The 18,857-nt window shown below is 47.9% G+C and overlaps 1 protein-coding gene across 1 annotated transcript in view; it reads left to right on the top strand.

The window, feature by feature from the left end:
- Positions 1–18,857, top strand: part of DLG5 (discs large MAGUK scaffold protein 5) — a 122,505-nt gene that overhangs the window by 52,687 nt on the left and 50,961 nt on the right. The window contains exons 3-5 of the mRNA XM_070470915.1: positions 7,672–7,834; positions 9,099–9,242; positions 9,801–9,984. Of these exons, the coding sequence (XP_070327016.1) occupies positions 7,672–7,834; positions 9,099–9,242; positions 9,801–9,984 (491 nt within the window). The remainder of the gene's footprint in view (positions 1–7,671; positions 7,835–9,098; positions 9,243–9,800; positions 9,985–18,857) is intronic.

Genomic DNA, 18,857 nt, shown 5'->3' with positions numbered 1-18,857 from the left:
AACTAGAGAAGTTTTAAGAAGAAGAGAGATTTTTGGGCAACATTTATAAAATGAGCCTTAAATTCCATACACATTGAAGTAACAGGGGAGCTTTCTTATTAAAGAGAGAGATGTTCTGGTTTGTCGGCAGGAAAAAGAGCTGGAGGGCTTCCTTATGATCCCAGCAAAGATCCCTTGAAAGTGCAGCTTCTGGTTGAAAGGATGGTGGGGTGGATGAGCATTGAGGCGGGTTACACCTTGACCCTGTGCCCTCTGACCCTTCCTTCGCTGGTCCTTTTGGACCCAGGGCTTGTTTTTTTCTCAGTTTATCAGATGGACAGGCTTCCCTGGTGGCTCAGATGGTAAAGAATCTGCCTGAATGTGGGAGACCTGGGTTTGACCCCTGGGTTGGGAAGATTCCCTGGAGAAGGAAATGGCAACCCACTCCAGTCTTCTTCCCGGGATAATCCCACAGACAGAGGAGCCTGGTGGGCTGCAGTCCATAGGGTCACACAGAGTGAGACACAACTGAGTGACTTTCACTTCACTTCAGATGAAGTGATGGGAGCGGCTTGTCCCCTTGGAGCCTGTGCTCCACACTCATGGGGTTCACAGGGGACCTGGCTCCAGGTTTTACAGGCTAGCCAGGTATCTTAGTCTGCCTAGGCTGCTATCACAGACACTAGACTGGGCAGCTCAGAAACAGCACATATGCATTTCTCACCATCCCAGGAAGCATGTAAGTCAAGATCAAGGCAGAATCAGTGTCCTGGGTTGGGGAGGCACTTCCTGGTTCGCAGATGGTGTCTTCTCCTTGTAACCTCACATGGCAGGAAGGGGAGGAGCTTTCTAGGGTCTCCTTAATAAGGCCACTAATCCCATTCATGTGGGCTCCACCCTCATGACCTGATCACCTCCCAAAGGCCCCATCTCCTAATACCACACCTGGGGAGGTAAGGACTTGAACATGGGAATTCGGTAGGGTACACCAACATTTGGACTATAGCCCTAAAGAGGTAAGCAAGTGGCCATTTTGCCTTGTGTAAAGCAAGGAGACCAAGGGAAAGGAGTAGCTAATTCTAATGAGGGGTGTCAGAGTAAGCTCTAGGGAGGAGGTGGCCCTCGAGTGGGGTCTTCCAGGAATGGCATTCTGGATGCAGGAGCAGCCTGGAAGCAGCAGGGCCTTGCTGTCTGTCTTGATTTGGGTTTCTGAAAACTGACCCAAGTCAAGGTTTTGAGAGCAAGTAGCTAATCTGGGAGGAGATCTGGGAGCTGGGCGAGGTGGCTGCTACTGCCCTGGAATCTCACCTCCTTCCTCTCCAAGTCCACAGGGATCCCAGCTGCAGTCCTATGCTGACCAAGCAGGGCATCCCCTGGACGTCAGTGGGTGATGCTTTTAAATGTAGTGGATCCTGGACTGCCAAAAGGTCAAGGGGTTGGAAAACGACTCTGGGCAGCCAGTGCAACTTTGGTTCACACCAGAGGTTCTCGGACTTTATGAGGAATCACATTTACCTGGAGTTGGGTGTTGGCTTCTCCACCAGGGTTCCTGATGTGGTAGGTCTGGCTGGGGCCAGAAATGAGTGTTTCTAACAAGCTGTATGAAGCTGAGCTGCTTTTGGATGTGGAATTGTGTCTTCCCCGATGGCTCTGGCTCTTCTGGGCTGGAGGTGAGGATGGCTTGGTTTTGCTTGCTGAGGCTAGTGGTGACCATGTTCTGTTGCTTTCATTGCCCCTGATGCTCAGGGTCTGAAGGAGGCTGAGCAGTTTACCTGGACATCCCCACTCCACCTGACCACCTTTGGCCAGTGCCTGTATTCTCCTTGGCCTCTGGTACCACAGGTCAGCAGGGCTCAGAAGCAGAGCTGTAACCTGTCTAGCTGTAAATAAGAATAACACTGGAGGGATGGCCTTCAGGGTCAGCTGTGGTGTGACAGAGGAGCTTATAACCAAGAAAACTATCAGCTGCCAGGCTCGAACTGAGCCTCAGTGGTCCATAGAGGAGGCCGCATGAATCAGGGTTAGCAGAAGGAGGGGCCAGGACTCATGATGGCCAACAGGCTGTGTTTCCCTCGCCTGTGCCCCGTCTCACACCAAGGCCCAGAAGAGTGATGACTTTCTCTAAACTCCAGTGCCCATGCCAGCTCTCCTGGCATCTTCTAGCACTCCTTTTGGGGCCATTTTAGTCCAATCCAAAGCGCTTAACCCCAGAATTTCACCCTGGACATAAAAACGAAAAAGAAAATCTGCCTTAAATTTTTGTTTTTTAATATTTATTTATTTATTTCAGCCGTGCTGCTCCGCTTGCAGGCTTTCAGTTTCCCTCAGTTCAGTTCAGTTCAGTCTCTCAGTCATATCCAACTCTGCGAACCCATGGACTGCAGCACACCAGGTCTCCCTGTCCATCACCAACTCCAAGGGTGTTTGCCCAAACTCATGTCCATTAGGTCGGTGATGCCATCCAACCATCTCATCCTCTGTCGTCCCGTTCTCCTCCCGACTTCAATCTTTCCCAGCATCAGGGTCTTTTCCAATGAGTCAGTTCTTTGCATCAGGTGGCCAGAGTATTGGAGTTTCAGCTTCAGCATCAGTCCTTCCAATATTCAGGACTGATCTCCTTTAGGATGGACTGGTTGATCTCCTTGCAGTCCAAGGGACTTTCAAGAGTCTTCTCCAACACCACAGTTCAAAAGCATCAATTCTTCAGTGCTCAGCTTTCTTTATGGTCCAACTCTCACATCCATATATGACCACTGGAAAAACCATAGCCTTGACTAGGTTTCCCTACTGCAGATTGAACCTGGGCCTTAGCAGTGAAAGCACCAAATGTTGACCAGCAGAGAGGTTCTCTGCTTTCTTTCCAAGTGGGTTCAGATTTGGGAAGAGGAAGGAGTGAAGTGTGGGGGAGAGTGGACAATTTTGCATTTGAATCCAAAAGAACAACTGCACAAAGAGAGTTTGAAACTCCTGTGGACAACTCATTTGACATTAGTTTTAATTTTGCTTCTTTAAACCGTTTCCTATAAGCATAGTGACTGATGGGGTTGGGGGTGACAAGCCACACCTCTCCTGGAATGGTTGTTTCAGTTTTAGGGCACCATGAGTTTTTTTTTTTTTTTTAAATATCAAAACTTTTTTTTTTTTTTAAGTCATGTTCATTGAGGTATGTACAGTAAAATTTATCCTTTTTAGTGTATAGTTTGATGAGTTTTGACAAACACATTAGTCATTTAACCAGTGCCACAATTAAGACACAGAGCAATCACCCTACCCTGAAGAATTCCCTTCTGTGACTTTGTGGTCAGCCTTTCTTGCCTCCACCCCCTCTAGCCCCTGTCAACCACGGATCTCCTCTCCTGCCTCTGTAGTTTTGCCTTTTTCCAGATGTCATGCAAATGGAATCATACGGTGTGTGGCCTTTTGAGTCTGGCTTCTTCCACTCAGCTTAGTGCATTTGAGGTTTCCCGTTCCCTCTGCCCTTGTGTGTACCAGCAGTTTGTATGATAGTCAGTGCCTTTTTATTGCTGAGGTGTATTCTGTTATATGAATGTAATAACACTGCCATTTATCCATTCGACAGCTGCTATAAACAGTTATGTGCTAGCTTTTGTGTGAACATAAATTTTCATTTCTTTTGTGTAAATATCTAGGAGTGGAATTACTGGGTGGTATGGTAAGTGCATGTTTAACTTTATAAAAGACTGTCAAAGTGTTTTCTTTGACAGAAGTGGCTGTATGATTTCATATTCCCACCAGCAGTGTTTGAAAATCCTAGTTTCTAAAAAAAAAAAAAAAAAAAAAAAGAAAATCCTAGTTTCTCTGCATCCTTGCCAGCATTTGATGTTGTCGCTTTTTAAAAAAAAAATTTAGCTATTCTGGTAATGATAAAGGGACTTGACAGTTGTCTTCAAATACTTGCATGTTTGTTGTATAGAAGAGAAATTACAGTTGTACCTTATGGCCCTAGGGGTAGATCTAGGGTCGGTGGGAGAAATGAAGATCTTAACTTGGTTCACAGAATAATTGTCTGGGGAGAGATTAGATGGGCTTTGCTGTGAAGTAGGGAGCTCCCTCACTGTTCAAGAACTCAAACAATCTTGGTAGCTACTTAGAGGATTCCAGCAACCATTTTCTTGAAAGGACTGCATCATCTTCAGAATGTTTTTCAACCCTGAGATGCAAGTAAAAGAGGAAAACTTTTATTTTGAACTGAATGGGTATGGAAAAGGTTTTCGGCAACACTTGCTGTTTATTTTGGGACTTCCTGGCTGAGCCCATCTTGGGATTTTTCTTGAGGTCCCCGTGGTCCTCTTCTGCTCTCTGGCCTCCTTGTTGTGAAAAGACTGGAGCGTCCAGGCGGCAGTTTCCCTAAGTTAACCTGCCATCTTACGGAGTCACAGGCCTGGGTGACCTTCCTTTCTGTGTGTTTCACGTATGCTCAAGCCTTTGGGGCCAGGGCAGGGAACCAGGAGGCCACTCCTGTTGGGAGACTGTGCAGCACGGTGACTGAGGGCCTGGGTCTGGAGATGGAGCCGGGTTTGTGTGGGTATCCACACGTTTCCTATCTCTGCAGCCTTGCTAGATGTCAGTTTCTCACGTGGTAATCACAGCATGTACTGGGGAAGGTACCCTGGGGATTAATGAGGTGAGGACCCAGGTGCATTTAGCATAGAACCCAGTACCTAGGCTGCCCTTAGCAAATGACAGTACTCATGTCGTTGTCTCTTGGATCAGCTGCCCCGGGTCCTTTCAGCTGCAGGGCCAGTGGCCTCATCCTGCTGGAGACAGACAGGGGGCGGCGGCTGTGTGCAGTGACAGGTCTCACCCCTACTTCTGTCGGGCTACTGCTTCTCTCTCTAGCCTCCACAAAAGCTAAGGACTGCATCTTCCTCTTGCTTCATTTTCAAAATGGGGTGAGAATTCTTTATCTCTCTGGAGGCAGGTTTTTGGGCCTGGTGGTGCTTTTCAGTTTCGAAATTGAGATATGATGTTTCTCTGATTCTTATTGAACTTGATCATAGGTCAGGTCATTCTCAAAGCATGGTCTGGTGTCCCTGAGGTCCTGGCAGGGAGCCAGTGCGGTCAGAACTGTTTTTATAATGATACTGAGATGTCTCTTGCCTTTTGCATGTTCGTCCTCACACAGACTCCACTGTGGAGTGGAGTTTTCTAAGGTTCCATCTGCAGTGTGTGATGCTGCAGACATGTGAGACCATAGCTGACTCTCTTAAGCCAGACATCAAATGTCATCACACAGATGCACAGCAGTGCCATTCTTCTCGCTGTGTTTTCTGTTTGGTGATGGAAAGGGTAGTTAATTTTTTACAAAAGAAATCTTACGTGACTATGTAACAGGTTTGGTTATTTTAAAATTAGTAAATATTTTAAAATACTTTTAAAATTTCTAATCGGGTAGGTGTTATTAGGCATAACCATATAAATAAAAGTTCTTTGGAGTCCTCATTTTTAAGTGTAAAGAGGTCCTAGGATCAAAGCATTTAAGAACTTTTAGGTTGAGGCCTTGGGCACTGGGGTCAGGCAAAGGGCACTCTATATTTACTGGCTTGGTGACCTGGACCCATTATTTAAGCTTGATAAGGTTTTGTTTCTTGATCTGTAAAACAGGAATAACAGCAGTATCTTCCTTAAGGGGATGGGATGGGATAATGTATGAAAAACATCTTAGAAGCTGCCAGGCATATGTGAATGCTACTCACGGTTGTCTTTGCGGGGCGGCAAGGCACGGACTACAGCAAAGAGCATGTTCTCTGAATCCAAGTGACTGGGCTGTCATCCGGGGCATCACTTGTGGTTTGTGCACATTTGAATCAATTCCTTGACCTTGCTCGGCCTGCCTTCCCACCTGTGAAATGGAGATGTTAATATTCTTACCACCTCCAGGGTTGTTGGGAAGATTAGATGAATGCCTGGGACATCTGTGTTCGTTGCTGTTGTGAGGGTTGGTTGTGACAGTTTACACTGAAATCCTTCTTTTCCAAGCTGAGTCTGAGTCTGTTTAGTCTATTCATTCCCTGTCTTGGGTTTGTCAATCTTACACAGATCGCGTCCCCCTGGGTTGGTTAGAAGCTGAGTTAGTTGTCGGCTTCTCTGGAAGGAGTGTCAGGCACATACCCAGAGGAAGCCCCGTGTGTCAGAGAGCCAGGTAAATTAGTGCTGGGGGGCAAGCGTGAGGATCCAGGGTCTTTGGAGAAGGGTGAGGGAAGGCTTCTCCCACTGTGAAGTAGAACCCCTGCAGGGAGGGTGATGCTTGGTGGTGGTGGTCCTGGACCCCACCTTAGAGAACATTCCGGCCCCAGAGGTCTGGTCTGAGCACAGAAATCCTGATGTTATGGTGGTGCTGGTTTTAAAATAACGTGCGTTTTGAGAGGTAGTAGATTCGGTGGTTGTGGTGCTGACACTGGATAATGTTGGAGTCTCCTGCCTCAGACCGTGGCCTGCTTTGTTGCCCACAAGTGTCGAGCTTTCCATCCTCCCTGGCACTCCCAGAAGACGCGAGGTCACGCCTGAGTGCCCTTCTTGGGGGAAACTTGGTGTATACGAACAGATCCGCCAGCAGGGGTCAGCTGGGGGGCAGTGGTCAGGAGACACAGAGTCAGAGGACGTGTGTCTTGCCCTTTGCACATTACAGGGCTCCTGGGGACACGGATACTGTGTTCCTGGGGTGAATCAGCTTCGGGATCCCATCCATTAACTGGGGTGACTGCTGTGGGTTTTTCTGACCCCACTGAGGATCCATGAGAGGTAGAGATACTTAAATATATAAGTATATACTTAAATATACAAGTATATATATATATATATATATAAATATACAAGTATGTACTAAAATATACAGGTATTGGTATAATACCATGGATTTGTCTTTTTCTGGGACATTTGAGTGAGGTGAATTCTTCCTAGAAACAGATGGGGGTCTCCCCAGAGGTGCTGGTGATGGCCACTTTTCCTAAGTAATGGCATACGACGTGGGGTTTCCTTCGCGGAACATGTCTAGTCCCGGGGATAAGTGATGAGGGCCTGGTGTGGGCTGGGCCGCCAGAGGCCCTGGGACTTCCCTGCACCCCTTGGTCATGGCCAGCTGTCCCTGCACCTCCCCCAAGCTGCACTTCTGGGCTGATGGAGCAGGTCCTCAGGCAGTCGGGCAGCTTGGAAGAGGGAGCCATGCAGACTGTCCAGCCCTGATCAGGGAAGAACAGAACACGGCCCATGGGCCAAGCTTAAGAACTGACTGCCTCTGTTCTCTGCCAGCCTCTCTGGATTGCAACCGTGCCTTCCTCTTCAGGCTGTGTCTTCCACTCTGTTCAGGGCTTAGGCTGGCCCCTTTGCCCAGAAGAGGGTGACAGCTGGTGGTAGTGGAGCAGGCAAAGATGCAGAGATGAGGCTGGGCCATCCTGGAGGTGCCAAAGCCAGGCTGGGGAGAGAGAGGGGGACCCCAGCGTCCTCAGCCAGGACCCCGGGAGTGGATTCTGGAGCCAGTCTGCCTGGGCTCTGGTCCCTGCCTTGCCTCTTGCTCTCTGGCTTGGTGGTGTCATCTGGGAAAGAGGGTTGTAACCGGACCCACCTGGGAAGGTGGGTGTGAGGCATGAACGCCAGCTGAGAGCCCAGGATGGCGCCTGGCTGCTGGTAGGGGCTGGGCAAAAGCAAGTTCCCTCTGTCACCTTCCTGCTGCAGGCACCACCGGGAAGGCACCGTCCCCACCGCCTGTGCTCAGCGAGCGGCAGTTGAATGAGAAGCTGGAGAGCCTGTCCATGCAGCTGCGGATGATGACCCGGGAGAGGAACGAGCTGCGGAAGCGCCTGGCCTTTGCCACCCACGGGATCACCTTCGACAAGAGGTGGGGACCATGCACCTCCTCTGCTGGACAAGGTCACCACCTTGATGCCGTGGCACCCCCTGCCCCAATCACCCATTGCTGAGCCTTTGACTGATCTGTGTGTCCGCACGCATCCGTGTTTCTCTGTGCACGGGCGCTGCTGTCTTCTAGATACCCTAGCCTGCTTCATTGTTGGGTAGATCCTTATGTGGTTTGTAAACTGTTAGTTGTTTCCTGCCACATATATGCTTTAAAAAGGGTTGGTCCCACCTGACTTTTTGTTATTTTGAAGAAAATCTTTGATTACTTCTTTTGCTGGGATTAAGAGGTAGATAGCAGAGAAGGGTTGGGGAGATTCTAGCAAGATTCTGAGGGAGGTGGGAGCAGGCTCGGTTTAATCTGTTTCCTTTGAAAGCATCAGGGGTATGTGGCTCACCCTGAGGAAGGTTTTTCTGGGCGGCTTTTTTGAAGATGTGTCTCTTGGTCAGACAGCTTGAGGGCTGGGCGTGAGTGTGTGCTGTCCTTAGCCACTTTCATGTCACAAGGCAGAGGGGTGTCTGTGCAGAGACTAGCCCTTCTGTTCGAGGCTGCTGATGCCCCCTAGAGCAGGGGGCACCAGACTGGAGCTCACACCAGGACCACCCACAAGGGCTTTTTAAAGCACAAATTGCTGGCCAGTCCTTCCTCCCTCCTGAGTGTCTGATTTCGGAGGTCTGGGCCTGGCCTGAGAATTTGCATTTCTGACAAATTCCCAGGTGATTACAATGCTGCAGGTCCGGGAACCCCATTTTGAGAACTCCTGCTCCTGGCTATTTTTCTCAATCTTGGAATCCCTCGAGGAGTTAAAAAAAAAAAATTCCCCGTGTCTGAGCCCTGCCCTCAGGGATGCTGATGTCATTGGTCTGGGCCTTGGTCTTTTATTATGCGCCCAAGATTGAGAATCCTGCTCTGAGGAGAGGAGGACCTTCGCCACAGGGACTTGGTGGACCCAGTGTGTGTGCAGGCTGCTCCCAGAGATCAAGAGCACCTCCCAGCTCTCCAGGCCCACCCAGGGAGATAAGCGATCAGGGCTCTCCATCCTGGGGGTTCTGATTCTGGCTGTCTGGGTGTGGCCAGGGCTCCTGGGCTCAGCAGGGCACCAGGTGGTGGTGTGGAGATGTGGAGGTGACCAGTGTTTGGGAACCGCTAGGCTGGAGTGACCTAGGACATGGCTCTTCAGGGAGAGACGTGCTTGTCATGGTGATCCCGGGGCGCGTATTCACTGGGCTGTTTGCTCTCTGGGCAGGCCCTGCCACAGGCTGAACCCGGACTACGAGAGGCTGAAGCTCCAGTGCGTGCGGGCCATGTCGGACCTGCAGAGCCTGCAGAGCCAGCACACCAGCGCCCTGAGGAGGTGTGAGGAGGTGGCCAAGGAGACCGACTTCTACCAGTGAGCTCCTGGGGCGCCCCAGCTCCCGCCTCTTGCCAGTCTTCATTTCTGGGCCCGGAGCTTGGGCTTCTGGTTCTGTCTTCGCTGTCTAGCAAGCAGTGGGCTAGTAGGCTTGTGGTTTTGGGCCTCAGTTTTCACACTGCATCCATGGTCAACTTCCAAAGCATGGCTGGTAGGAAAGTGGTTGAATGCGTGAGCCAGGCAGATTGCTGGACCTCTGGTCCACAGAGGCCAATGGGGCATTTTCCCCTTTGTCCTCCTGGGGCCCCTCCGAGGGCATCTGCCTGCCCACCTGCTGACATTGGTTCAGCCCTCAGTATTGAAGGTGCTGGGTCCCTACTAGGGTAGGGGCTTATCAGCTTTCCTTGGCCTTCACACATGTGCCAGTTTATTGTCAGGTTGCTAAAAATTGGTTTGGGTCTTACTGGCGTGTGGCTGACACCAGGGTTTGAGTGGCCTATCTGGTGTGTTGGGGGTGTTGGGACCTGGTGGAGGAGGAGGTGGTACCTTGGTGGGAGTTGGAGGCTGGCTGTGCTCACTGTGTTGGGGGCATTTCAGCACACTCCACAGCCGGCTCCTGAGCGACCAGACCCAGCTGAAGGATGACGTGGATATGCTGAGGCGGGAGAATGGACAACTGCTACGGGAACGTAACCTGCTCCAGCAGTCGTGGGAGGACATGAAGCGGCTCCACGAGGAGGACCAGAAGGAAATTGGCGACCTCCGGGCCCAGCAGCAGCAGGTACAGCCGGGCTGGGCCGTGGGAACAGACACAGGTCAGGCATCGACCCACTCACATCTGTTTACCAGCCCCGCTGCACCTACTCCTCTACCCACCTACTATCCTACCGACCCACCCATGCACCCGCCTACCGTCTATCCAGCCATCTACCTACCCACCCACCTATCACCCGCCATCTATCTGTGCGTCTGTCCACTTACCCACCTGCTTATCCACCACCCATCTATCCACCTACCCACACGTCCGCGTGATTACTTAGCAAGTATTTCTGGTGTCTGCCTTTTGTGAGGAATCGGGGCTATCTGTGAGCAAACGTTCAACCCTTGTGGTCCTGGACTCTGCAGTCCCATGGAGGGTACAAATGTTAATCAAATAATCATACACAGTCTGTATCATTATGAGTGTTGCCAGGGCTAACGAGGAGGAGGTGCTCTGTGGTATGTGTGCTGGGTAACAGGAATCTGACTTAGTCTGGGAGCTTGAGGGTCTGTAGCTTCTTTGTATGGATTTTGTGTGAAATTACAGATGGAGAGAAGCTTGGAAACATTGCATCTCTTTGTAAGTACAAGATGGCACAGCTTCCACCGCGGTTTTGGGGTGGGAGCGTGTCCTGTTTCTCTTGCTGCTGTCTGCATTAGAAGTCAGTTTCTTCCCTTTGCTCGGCTCTTGTTTCACATTGACGGAGGCGTGAAGAGCAGGCTGGTCAGAACACTGCTTGCTGTGGGTAGTGTTGGCCAGTGCCCTTTCTCTTGTAGTTTATGGTCTGGAGCTGCCTGGGCTGCAGGGCCATGGCAGGGACTGATGACGCTCTGTGTCCGCAGATGGTTGGACCTTTCAGGTTGGAAGACAGTCCCAGGAGGAGGCAGAGTGTCCTTCTAGCCCTGCAGCAGAGGTCTGATTTAAGCAGAGCCCCTTCTCAATCAGAAGCATGTATGGTCCCCCAGTTAAAGGAGGACTGTTAGGGTTTGATTGACACAAAGCTGGTATATAACTATCTGAACTCACCTGGTAACTTAGCACAATGTTTTTTCCATTTGCAATTAAATTTTTAAAATTGTGAAACTGTTACAGACTTACAGAATAGCTGCGAGTACAGCATAAAGAATTTTTCTCTTTTTACTTAAGTTGCCAGCCTGATATCCCATCACCCCTGAGGATGTAAATGTGTATTTGTTGCCAACAAGGATATTCTCCTGTATAATAGTAACCCATCAGGAATTAATGTCCACTGTCCAACTGTCAGACCCTGGTTAAGTTCTGCCAGTTGTTTTCTTAATAGTTTCTTTAATAGGAAAAGGAGCTTGTTTGGAATAAAGTGCTGTGTTTACTTGTTGTTTCTCTTTGGTCTCCTTCGACCTGGAACAGTTCCGCAGGCTGTGAGCTGTGTGACCTTGATGCTTTGGGAGATTACAGGTTAGTTATTTTCTAGGTAGTCTCTCAGTCTGGATTTGTCTGATCCTCATGGTTAGGGCTTCCCAGGCGGCTCAGGCAGTAAAGCGTCTGCCCGCAGTGCGAGAGACCCGGGTTCTATCCCTGGGTCGGGAAGATCCCCTGGAGAAGGAAATGACAACCCACTCCAGTACTCTTGCCTGGTAAAGTCCATGGACGGAGGAGCCTACTAGGCTACAGTCCATGGGTTTGCAAAGAGTTGGACTTGACTGAGGGACTTCACTTTCTTTCTTTCTTTTCTTTTTTTCATGGTCGGATGGGTTTTTCATCTTAGGCAGGACTTTCACAGGCTGAAGCTGCCTTTTCTTGTTGCATCCTGTTGATTGGGACTTGGCTTGATATGACTTAACTACTAAGGATGTTCACTTTGATCATTTGACTAAGGTCGTGTCTGTAGGCTTCACCACTGTAGTGATACTTGTTTTCCCTTTACACACCTCTTTCCACACACACAGACACACATACTCACACACACACACACACTCTTTCTCTCGCTCTCTCTCTTATGGCTTCCTGTTCTACTGAGTGGGTTGTATATACCCCTATGGCCAGTGGAAACCATTTCAAGCTTGCTTCTCTATTTGTTTATCCATTCATTCAACTAAGTCCAGTCTTAGTTGCAGTGCTCGGTTTTTCCCTTATTGTGGTTCACAGGCTTGGTTGCTTGTGACATGTGGGATCTTAGTTCCCTCACCCAGGGACAAGTCCCCTGCATTGGAAGGCAGAGTCTTAACCACTGGACCACCACGGAAGTCCCTTCTCTGTCTTTTCGACATATCCCCTTGTTCTTTGAGCACATTCTTGTTCTCTGGCACAAGATGTTTCAGGCTTGTTTTATAATTATCTTGCCATAGTCCTGGAAATCAGATGTTTTTCCTAGGAGTTCATATTCTTTTTAGCGGAGAATAGAAGCAAGTCTGAATGCTGGGTATACTTGGTGTATTCAGAGCTCCTGGGAGGTAATGGTTTCTAGGACCTTTCAGGGAACAGAGTGGGAATATCTGAGTACACCCCCACCACACACATAAGCACTCATATCTATTGCCATGTGCCTCTCTTTCTTTCTTCCTAATATACCTGTACCTTCAATATGTAATACTCTATATTGGAAACCATGAGTTCACACTCACATTTCTAGTTCCAGTGCAGAACCACAATGTGACAGGTTCATTCTTGTCTTCTTCCTTTCCATTTTTGTATCTCCCTTTTCCATCAGTGAGAAATCTGGTTTTGATTCTTCTTAATCTATTTACTTAGTGGCTGTGTGTGCACCTGCTTGCTTTTCCCTCTGCTGCCTCCTTCCCCTCACCATTCCCCTTTTCACCCTTTGCCAGGTCTCTGTGCACCTCTGCAGGGCCTCTCCTTGTCCACACAGACTCTGATGGCCCCTCCAGGGTGCCCTTCACCCACTGGAGCCTCCTGGCCTGCTCTGCCTTACTGGATGACTGTTAGATTAAATAGTTTAAAAAGTGGAAGGCCAGTGCTTTCTTCGTGTTTTTATACTTTGCTTAATTGTAAAATTAATATGCATTTTGTAAATAATTAAAGAATCAATGCAGACATTTAAAAAATAAAACAATTCTTCCTGTAGCCTCACTCCACTGAAATAACTAACCATGAGTATATCACCATGAAGTTTGAGATTTTTATCAGTACACATGGAATGCTTTATATCTTATTAACATATTCGATAAAATGGAATTGCACAGTGCTTTTATTGCTAGTATTTTTTTTTTTTTTTTGCTGAATATGTCATGTGCATCTTTCTTTTTCAGTACAAATTCTACTTCCTTGTTTTTAACTGCTGCAGAGTATTGAGTTACATAAAAGCAGCATAATTGATTTAACTAGTCGCCTATTGACTGACCTTTGGACTATTTTCAGTGTTTTCCTGTTACAAGCTATGTTCTATTGAAACATTTGTTTCTATGGTTTATTTTCTTTCTCTGATATTTGTTGACGCCTTATGTGGAATTAATCCAGTACAGGCTCAGGGCAGGCCCCTAAGCTGGAGATACTTGGAGATACCCAGAGTCTTTTCTGTGAGCCCTCTGATCTGTTGTTGTTGTTCAGTTGCTAAGTTGTGTCTGACTCTTTGTGACCCCATGGACTGCAGCAGGCCAGGCTTCCTTGTCTTTCATCAACTCCCTGAGTTCTCTCAGATTCATGTCCACTGAGTCAGTGATGCTGTCTAACCATCCCATCCTCTGCTGCCCTCTTCTCCTTTCGCCTTCAGTCTTCCCAGCATCAGGGTCTTTTCCAGTGGCTCTTCCCATCAGGTGGTCAAAGTATTGGAGTTTCAGCTTCAGCATCATTCCTTCCAGTGAATATTCAGAGTTGATTTCCTTTAGGATTGACTGGTTGGATCTCCTTGCTGTCCAAGGGACTCTCAGAAGTCTTCTCCAACACCATAGTTCAAAAGCATCAGTTCTTTGGTGCTCAGCCTTCTTCATGGTCCTCCTCTCACATTATACATGACTACTGGAAAAACCATAGCTTTGACTATATGTCTGTGTGTCTAGCAGAGACTGTATGTCTCTGCTTTTTAATACAGTGTCCAGGTTTGTCATACGTTTTCCTCCAAGTGGAAGGGGCAAACGTGTTTCAATTTCTTGGCTGCATGACCGACAGAGAGCCTCTGATTAGAGGGGTTGGTTACGTGGCGGCAAGTCTGGCGGTGGGAGTGGGTGGGCCTGGCCCAGCCATGGTAACAGGAAGGTTCCTGGAAGCAGGGAGGCAAGAAGAGACCAGGGCAGCAGGAGTCCAGCTGATGCTCTTCCATCCCACCCTCGTCTTTCTTTTCCTGTAGCTCTGACCCTTGGGGTGAGGTAGCTGATTACAGTGGTCAGTGAGTGTCCCCAGTTCTCTTCAGCTACACCAGTGCCCCTTAGCAAGTGGCCTGGGGGCCGCCTCGGGATCCTACAAGAAGAGGAGACCCATCCCCACTGGTGGGGGCCAGGGGTGTATCTGAGCCACTGGGCCGCCTGCTCTCCCAGGCCAGGGCCTTAGCCTCTTCACCAGGTCTGAGGTGGCCGTCTGGGCTGTGAAAAGCTCAGGTCTCGGGTAGGCCAGCAGCCGAGGAAGCGGGGACACGGGGGCGGCCATAGGCCTCCTCCCTGGGGCAAAGGCCGACCTCGCCGGACAAGGCCGGTTTTGTCGCCCGGATCCTCCCACGCCTTGTTAACTTGAAGAGGCCCTTGCGGGGTAAATGGTGCTGTTTGACTTGCATGTTTGCTCGAGGGATTTGTGGGCTCCCCAGCCCTCTGTGTGATTTATCTCAGAGGAAATGAGGCAGCCGGTGGGGAGGGGGCTGTGGGCTTGGGTCCTAGGACCTCTCCCTCACTAGAAGTGGCAGACAGGTGGCTTTTTGTGTGTGGCTGCGTGTGTTTGCATGCATGTGTGTGTTGTGGGGGGGCGGGCATGATGTAGCAGTTCTGTCTCCAAGGGACTGCTGTCAGAATGCGCTGTCTGGATACCCAAGTAATCTGGGGCAGACATGGCCAAGCCTTGGTGGGGGAGCAACGTAGGGGATAATTTTGCATCTTCTATTTTGTCTACAGTGTACCTACCTGATCTCTGGTTAAAAAAGGAAAAAAAGCCTTCAGTGACAGTGAAATCACTCAGTCCCAGCGTCACTCCGTGGGGGTGACTGACCTCTCTGAACCCCATGGGATATTTCCCTGTGGACATTTTCTCTGTCAAACTTAACACACGAAGTTTTGTTTTTATTTTCTGCCACCTGCCTTTTTTTTTTTTAAACTTGCAATATATCATAGGTCTCCGTTTGTTTTCTGTAAATTTGAAACATCCAACAAGATATTTTATAGGTTAGTTGTCAGTCATTTATTAACAGCATTCTGTTTGTTGAGCATCTTAGTAGTTTGCACTTTTTCCTGTTAGAAATAATTTTTTAGTGGGCACCCTTACATATATCCTTGTGTTACTTTGTGTTTTTCTAAAGTTTGATTCTTAGAGGTATGTATAACTAGAAGGTTCAAAGTAATGCTTTTTTTTTTTTTTAATTGGTTCTACCAATTTACTGGGGAAACTTGAGTCTCCAGGAAACTTCCCTCTCTTCCTTTTGGCCCTGTTACCTTTCTGTAAATACGCTTTTTTTCCCTGGTGATTCATGGCAGTTGACTTCTTTTCCGCCGATAACCCAGGAATTGGGTTTCTTAGTCTCCAAAGGGCCTGGCTCTCAGAGAAGCCCAGCGTGTTTCTGACCAGCGTGGAGCAGTACGGCTGTTCTTGGCCTCCTTGTGGGGAACAGATCAGGCTGTGGCTGTCTTGCTGTGTGAATGGGACCAGACCCTGGCCTTGTGCCTCCCCTGGGCCACTGCCACGCCCTCCTCACAGGCTGGATGGGAGTCATCTCTAAAGACTGCTGCCTGCCTGAGCTGAGAAGTATATCAGCTTTTTCACTTTAGAACTCTGGGCCAAATGTAAATATTCTCTCTCAGACTGCTGTTAGCCTTAGCTGGGAAGCTAAACATTTGATGGTTAGTGTGTTTGTGTCTAACTGTCTACTAAGAACATAATCTTCTAACCATAAAAAGGAAAAATTCTAGACTGATAGTCTTTTAAATCCTCTGGTGTTAACTATGGCTGTGGTTTTTCCCAAATTTCTCCAGAGGCTTTTGAGTACATTAGCATAGGCAGGATTCTCAGCCCTGTTTGTGGAGAGAAGCTGAGAAGTGCTAGGGGCCCCACGAGCCTCTGAGTATCTGGGTGCTGTCCTGTGGGAAAGGGACTGTTCTTGTGCCTTAAGGGCTCAGACGAGACGTTAGGAGTTGAGGAAGGTAGATTTCAGCTCATAATAAGCAGAACCCTCTTGTGCAGAGCTTTAACCTGTGGAATGGGACAGTGCTAGATATCAGCCTGATCTCCCCAGGATTCCTTCTGATCCCTGAGCCTGTTGCGTTAGCAGGCTGGATTGGGCATCAGAAAAGATCCCTGGGTCTGTTCTCCGGTTTTCTCTGATTGATCCTGTCTCAATAGGAAATTTTGACGCATCCTGGCAGCGGATTCACTGGTGGTAAGTTGTGCCTGGGGCATCATGCAGACCCCATCCAAGCTCCTTACAGTGGGCATTTGGGGACTATTTCCCAGTGAAGAGAGGCCGCCTCAGTGTGTAGTCCTGGTGGCCCTGCTGGGCTAATGCTCACAACAAGGTTTTTCTTTGCGTCATTTCAAAGCCACCTTTAAAATTAGGTTTTATTTTAATGTTGGGATAACATAATTTTTATTTTATTAATTTTTTAACAGAGGTGTAATTGACATGTAACATTGTATTAGTTTCAGGTCTACAACATAATGATTTGATAAGTTCACCTCTGTAAGTCTAGTTCACATTCATCAATTTACAGAGTTAAAATTTTTTCTTGTGAAGAGAGCTTAATGAGCTTTGTTTCTTAATGAAGCTTGGAAGGCCGGACAGCTATGGGAGTGCATTTGGCTGGTCTACGCAGGGCCGCCACCTCGTGGAAAACTCTGGGAATGGCAGCAGTGCCTTTGTTCTGTGGTTCTCACCTGGCTTGGGGATGTTTAGAGAATAAAATGTTTGGAGTGATTTTTAATTGGACTGTTTGAGGTGCTGCCCAGAAGACAGGGAAATCTGGTCTAGAAGCTGGATCAGTTCCAGATGTGAGCCTGAAGTCAGGAGAGCTCCCCACTGGCTCTGTATGTTCTGGGCATGTGTGGGCACCCCCTTGTGGGATGCCCTTCTCGCCCCTCAGTGGTGGGCTCTGTGTCAGCTGATACCCTTGGGGTCCTCCAGCCCTTGTCTGCGCCTGGACAAATTCGGGGGTCCTTGGTTCATTCTGCATGTGGGGGGCCATTTCTCCTTTGTCTAGTGATTTATGGAAAAGAATAATGTTATTATCTTCATCTTGCAACATACACAAAAATAGATTCTAATACTTTAAATAGTTTAGAGATTTAAATGTGAAATATAAAATTCCTTTTAGAAAAACTAATGAGAGAGTATGTTCATGATCTCAAGGTAGGAAGGAAAGAATTTCTTATTTTATTTTTTTTCATATTTTTATTTTATTTTTTTATTATTTTTTTCATTTATTTTTATTAGTTGGAGGCTAATTACTTTACAATATTGTAATGATTTTTGCCGTACATTGACATGAATCAGCCATGGATTTACATGTGTTCCCCATCCTGAACCCCCTTCCCACCTCCCTCCCCATCCCATCCCTCTGGGTCTTCCCAGTGTACCAGCCCCAAGCACTTGTCTCGTGCATCCAACTGGGCTGGTGATCTGTTTCACCCTTGATAGTATACATGGTTCAATGCTGTTCTCTCAGAACATCCCACCCTCGCCTTCTCCCACAGAGTCCAAAAGTCTGTTCTGTACATCTGTGTCTCTTTATCTGTTTTGCATATAGAGTTATCGTTACCATCTTTTTAAATTCCATATATATGCGTTAGTATACTGTATTGGTCTTTATCTTTCTGGCTTACTTCACTCTGTGTAATGGGCTCCAGTTTCATCCATCTCATTAGAACTGATTCAAATGAATTCTTTCTAATGGCTGAGTAACATTCCATAGTGTATATGTACTACAGCTTTCTTATCCATTCGTCTGCTGATGGGCATCTAGGTTGCTTCCATGTCCTGGCTATTATAAACAGTGCTGCGATGAACATTGGGGTACACGTGTCTCTTTCAGATCTGGTTTCCTCGGTGTGTATGCCCAGGAGTGGGATTGCTGGGTCATATGGCAGTTCTATTTCCAGTTTTTTAAGGAATCTCCACACTGTTCTCCATAGTGGCTGTACTAGTTTGCATTGCCACCAACAGTGTAAGAGGGTTCCCTTTTCTCCACACCCTCTCCAGCATTTATTGCATGTAGACTTTTGGATAGTAGCCATCCTGACTGAGCATTTCTTATTTCAAATTTTAAACTTTTTATTTTGTATTGGGGTATAGCCAATTAATAATGTGATAGTTTCAGGGCTTCCGGGGTTGTGGTGAACAGCAAAGGGACTCAGCCATACATATACATGTATCCATTCTTCCCCAAACTCACCTCCAGTCCAGGCTGCCACATAACATTGAGTAGAGTTCTCTGTGCTATGCAGTAGGTCCTTGTTGGTTATGTATTTTTTTTTTTTTTTAATGTTCCAAATGTGATGGGTTTATTTTATTTTACTCTGATGCAAAACCAAAGATGCTACTACCATACAGAGACCAATATATTACAAGGTCATGAAAAAGTGGTGTGGGACATGCAGGACGTGATGGACAACCAGAGGGTCGGGTTGTCTCCTTTGAACATGACACTACACCGTCGCAGAGGAACACATTGAAAAAAACACTGTGGAACTGAACTGAAATGTGGCACAAACGTGACAACTTCCGGGCACGCCTTCAAGCACCCCCCTTAGGATGGACTCGGTACCTAAGCTTC

This window comes from Odocoileus virginianus, chromosome 7 (genome assembly GCF_023699985.2).
Source record: "Odocoileus virginianus isolate 20LAN1187 ecotype Illinois chromosome 7, Ovbor_1.2, whole genome shotgun sequence".
Classification (NCBI taxonomy): domain Eukaryota; kingdom Metazoa; phylum Chordata; class Mammalia; order Artiodactyla; family Cervidae; genus Odocoileus; species Odocoileus virginianus.
Note: the sequence above shows the minus strand (reverse complement) of the source record. Positions and strands in the feature narration are given on the sequence as shown.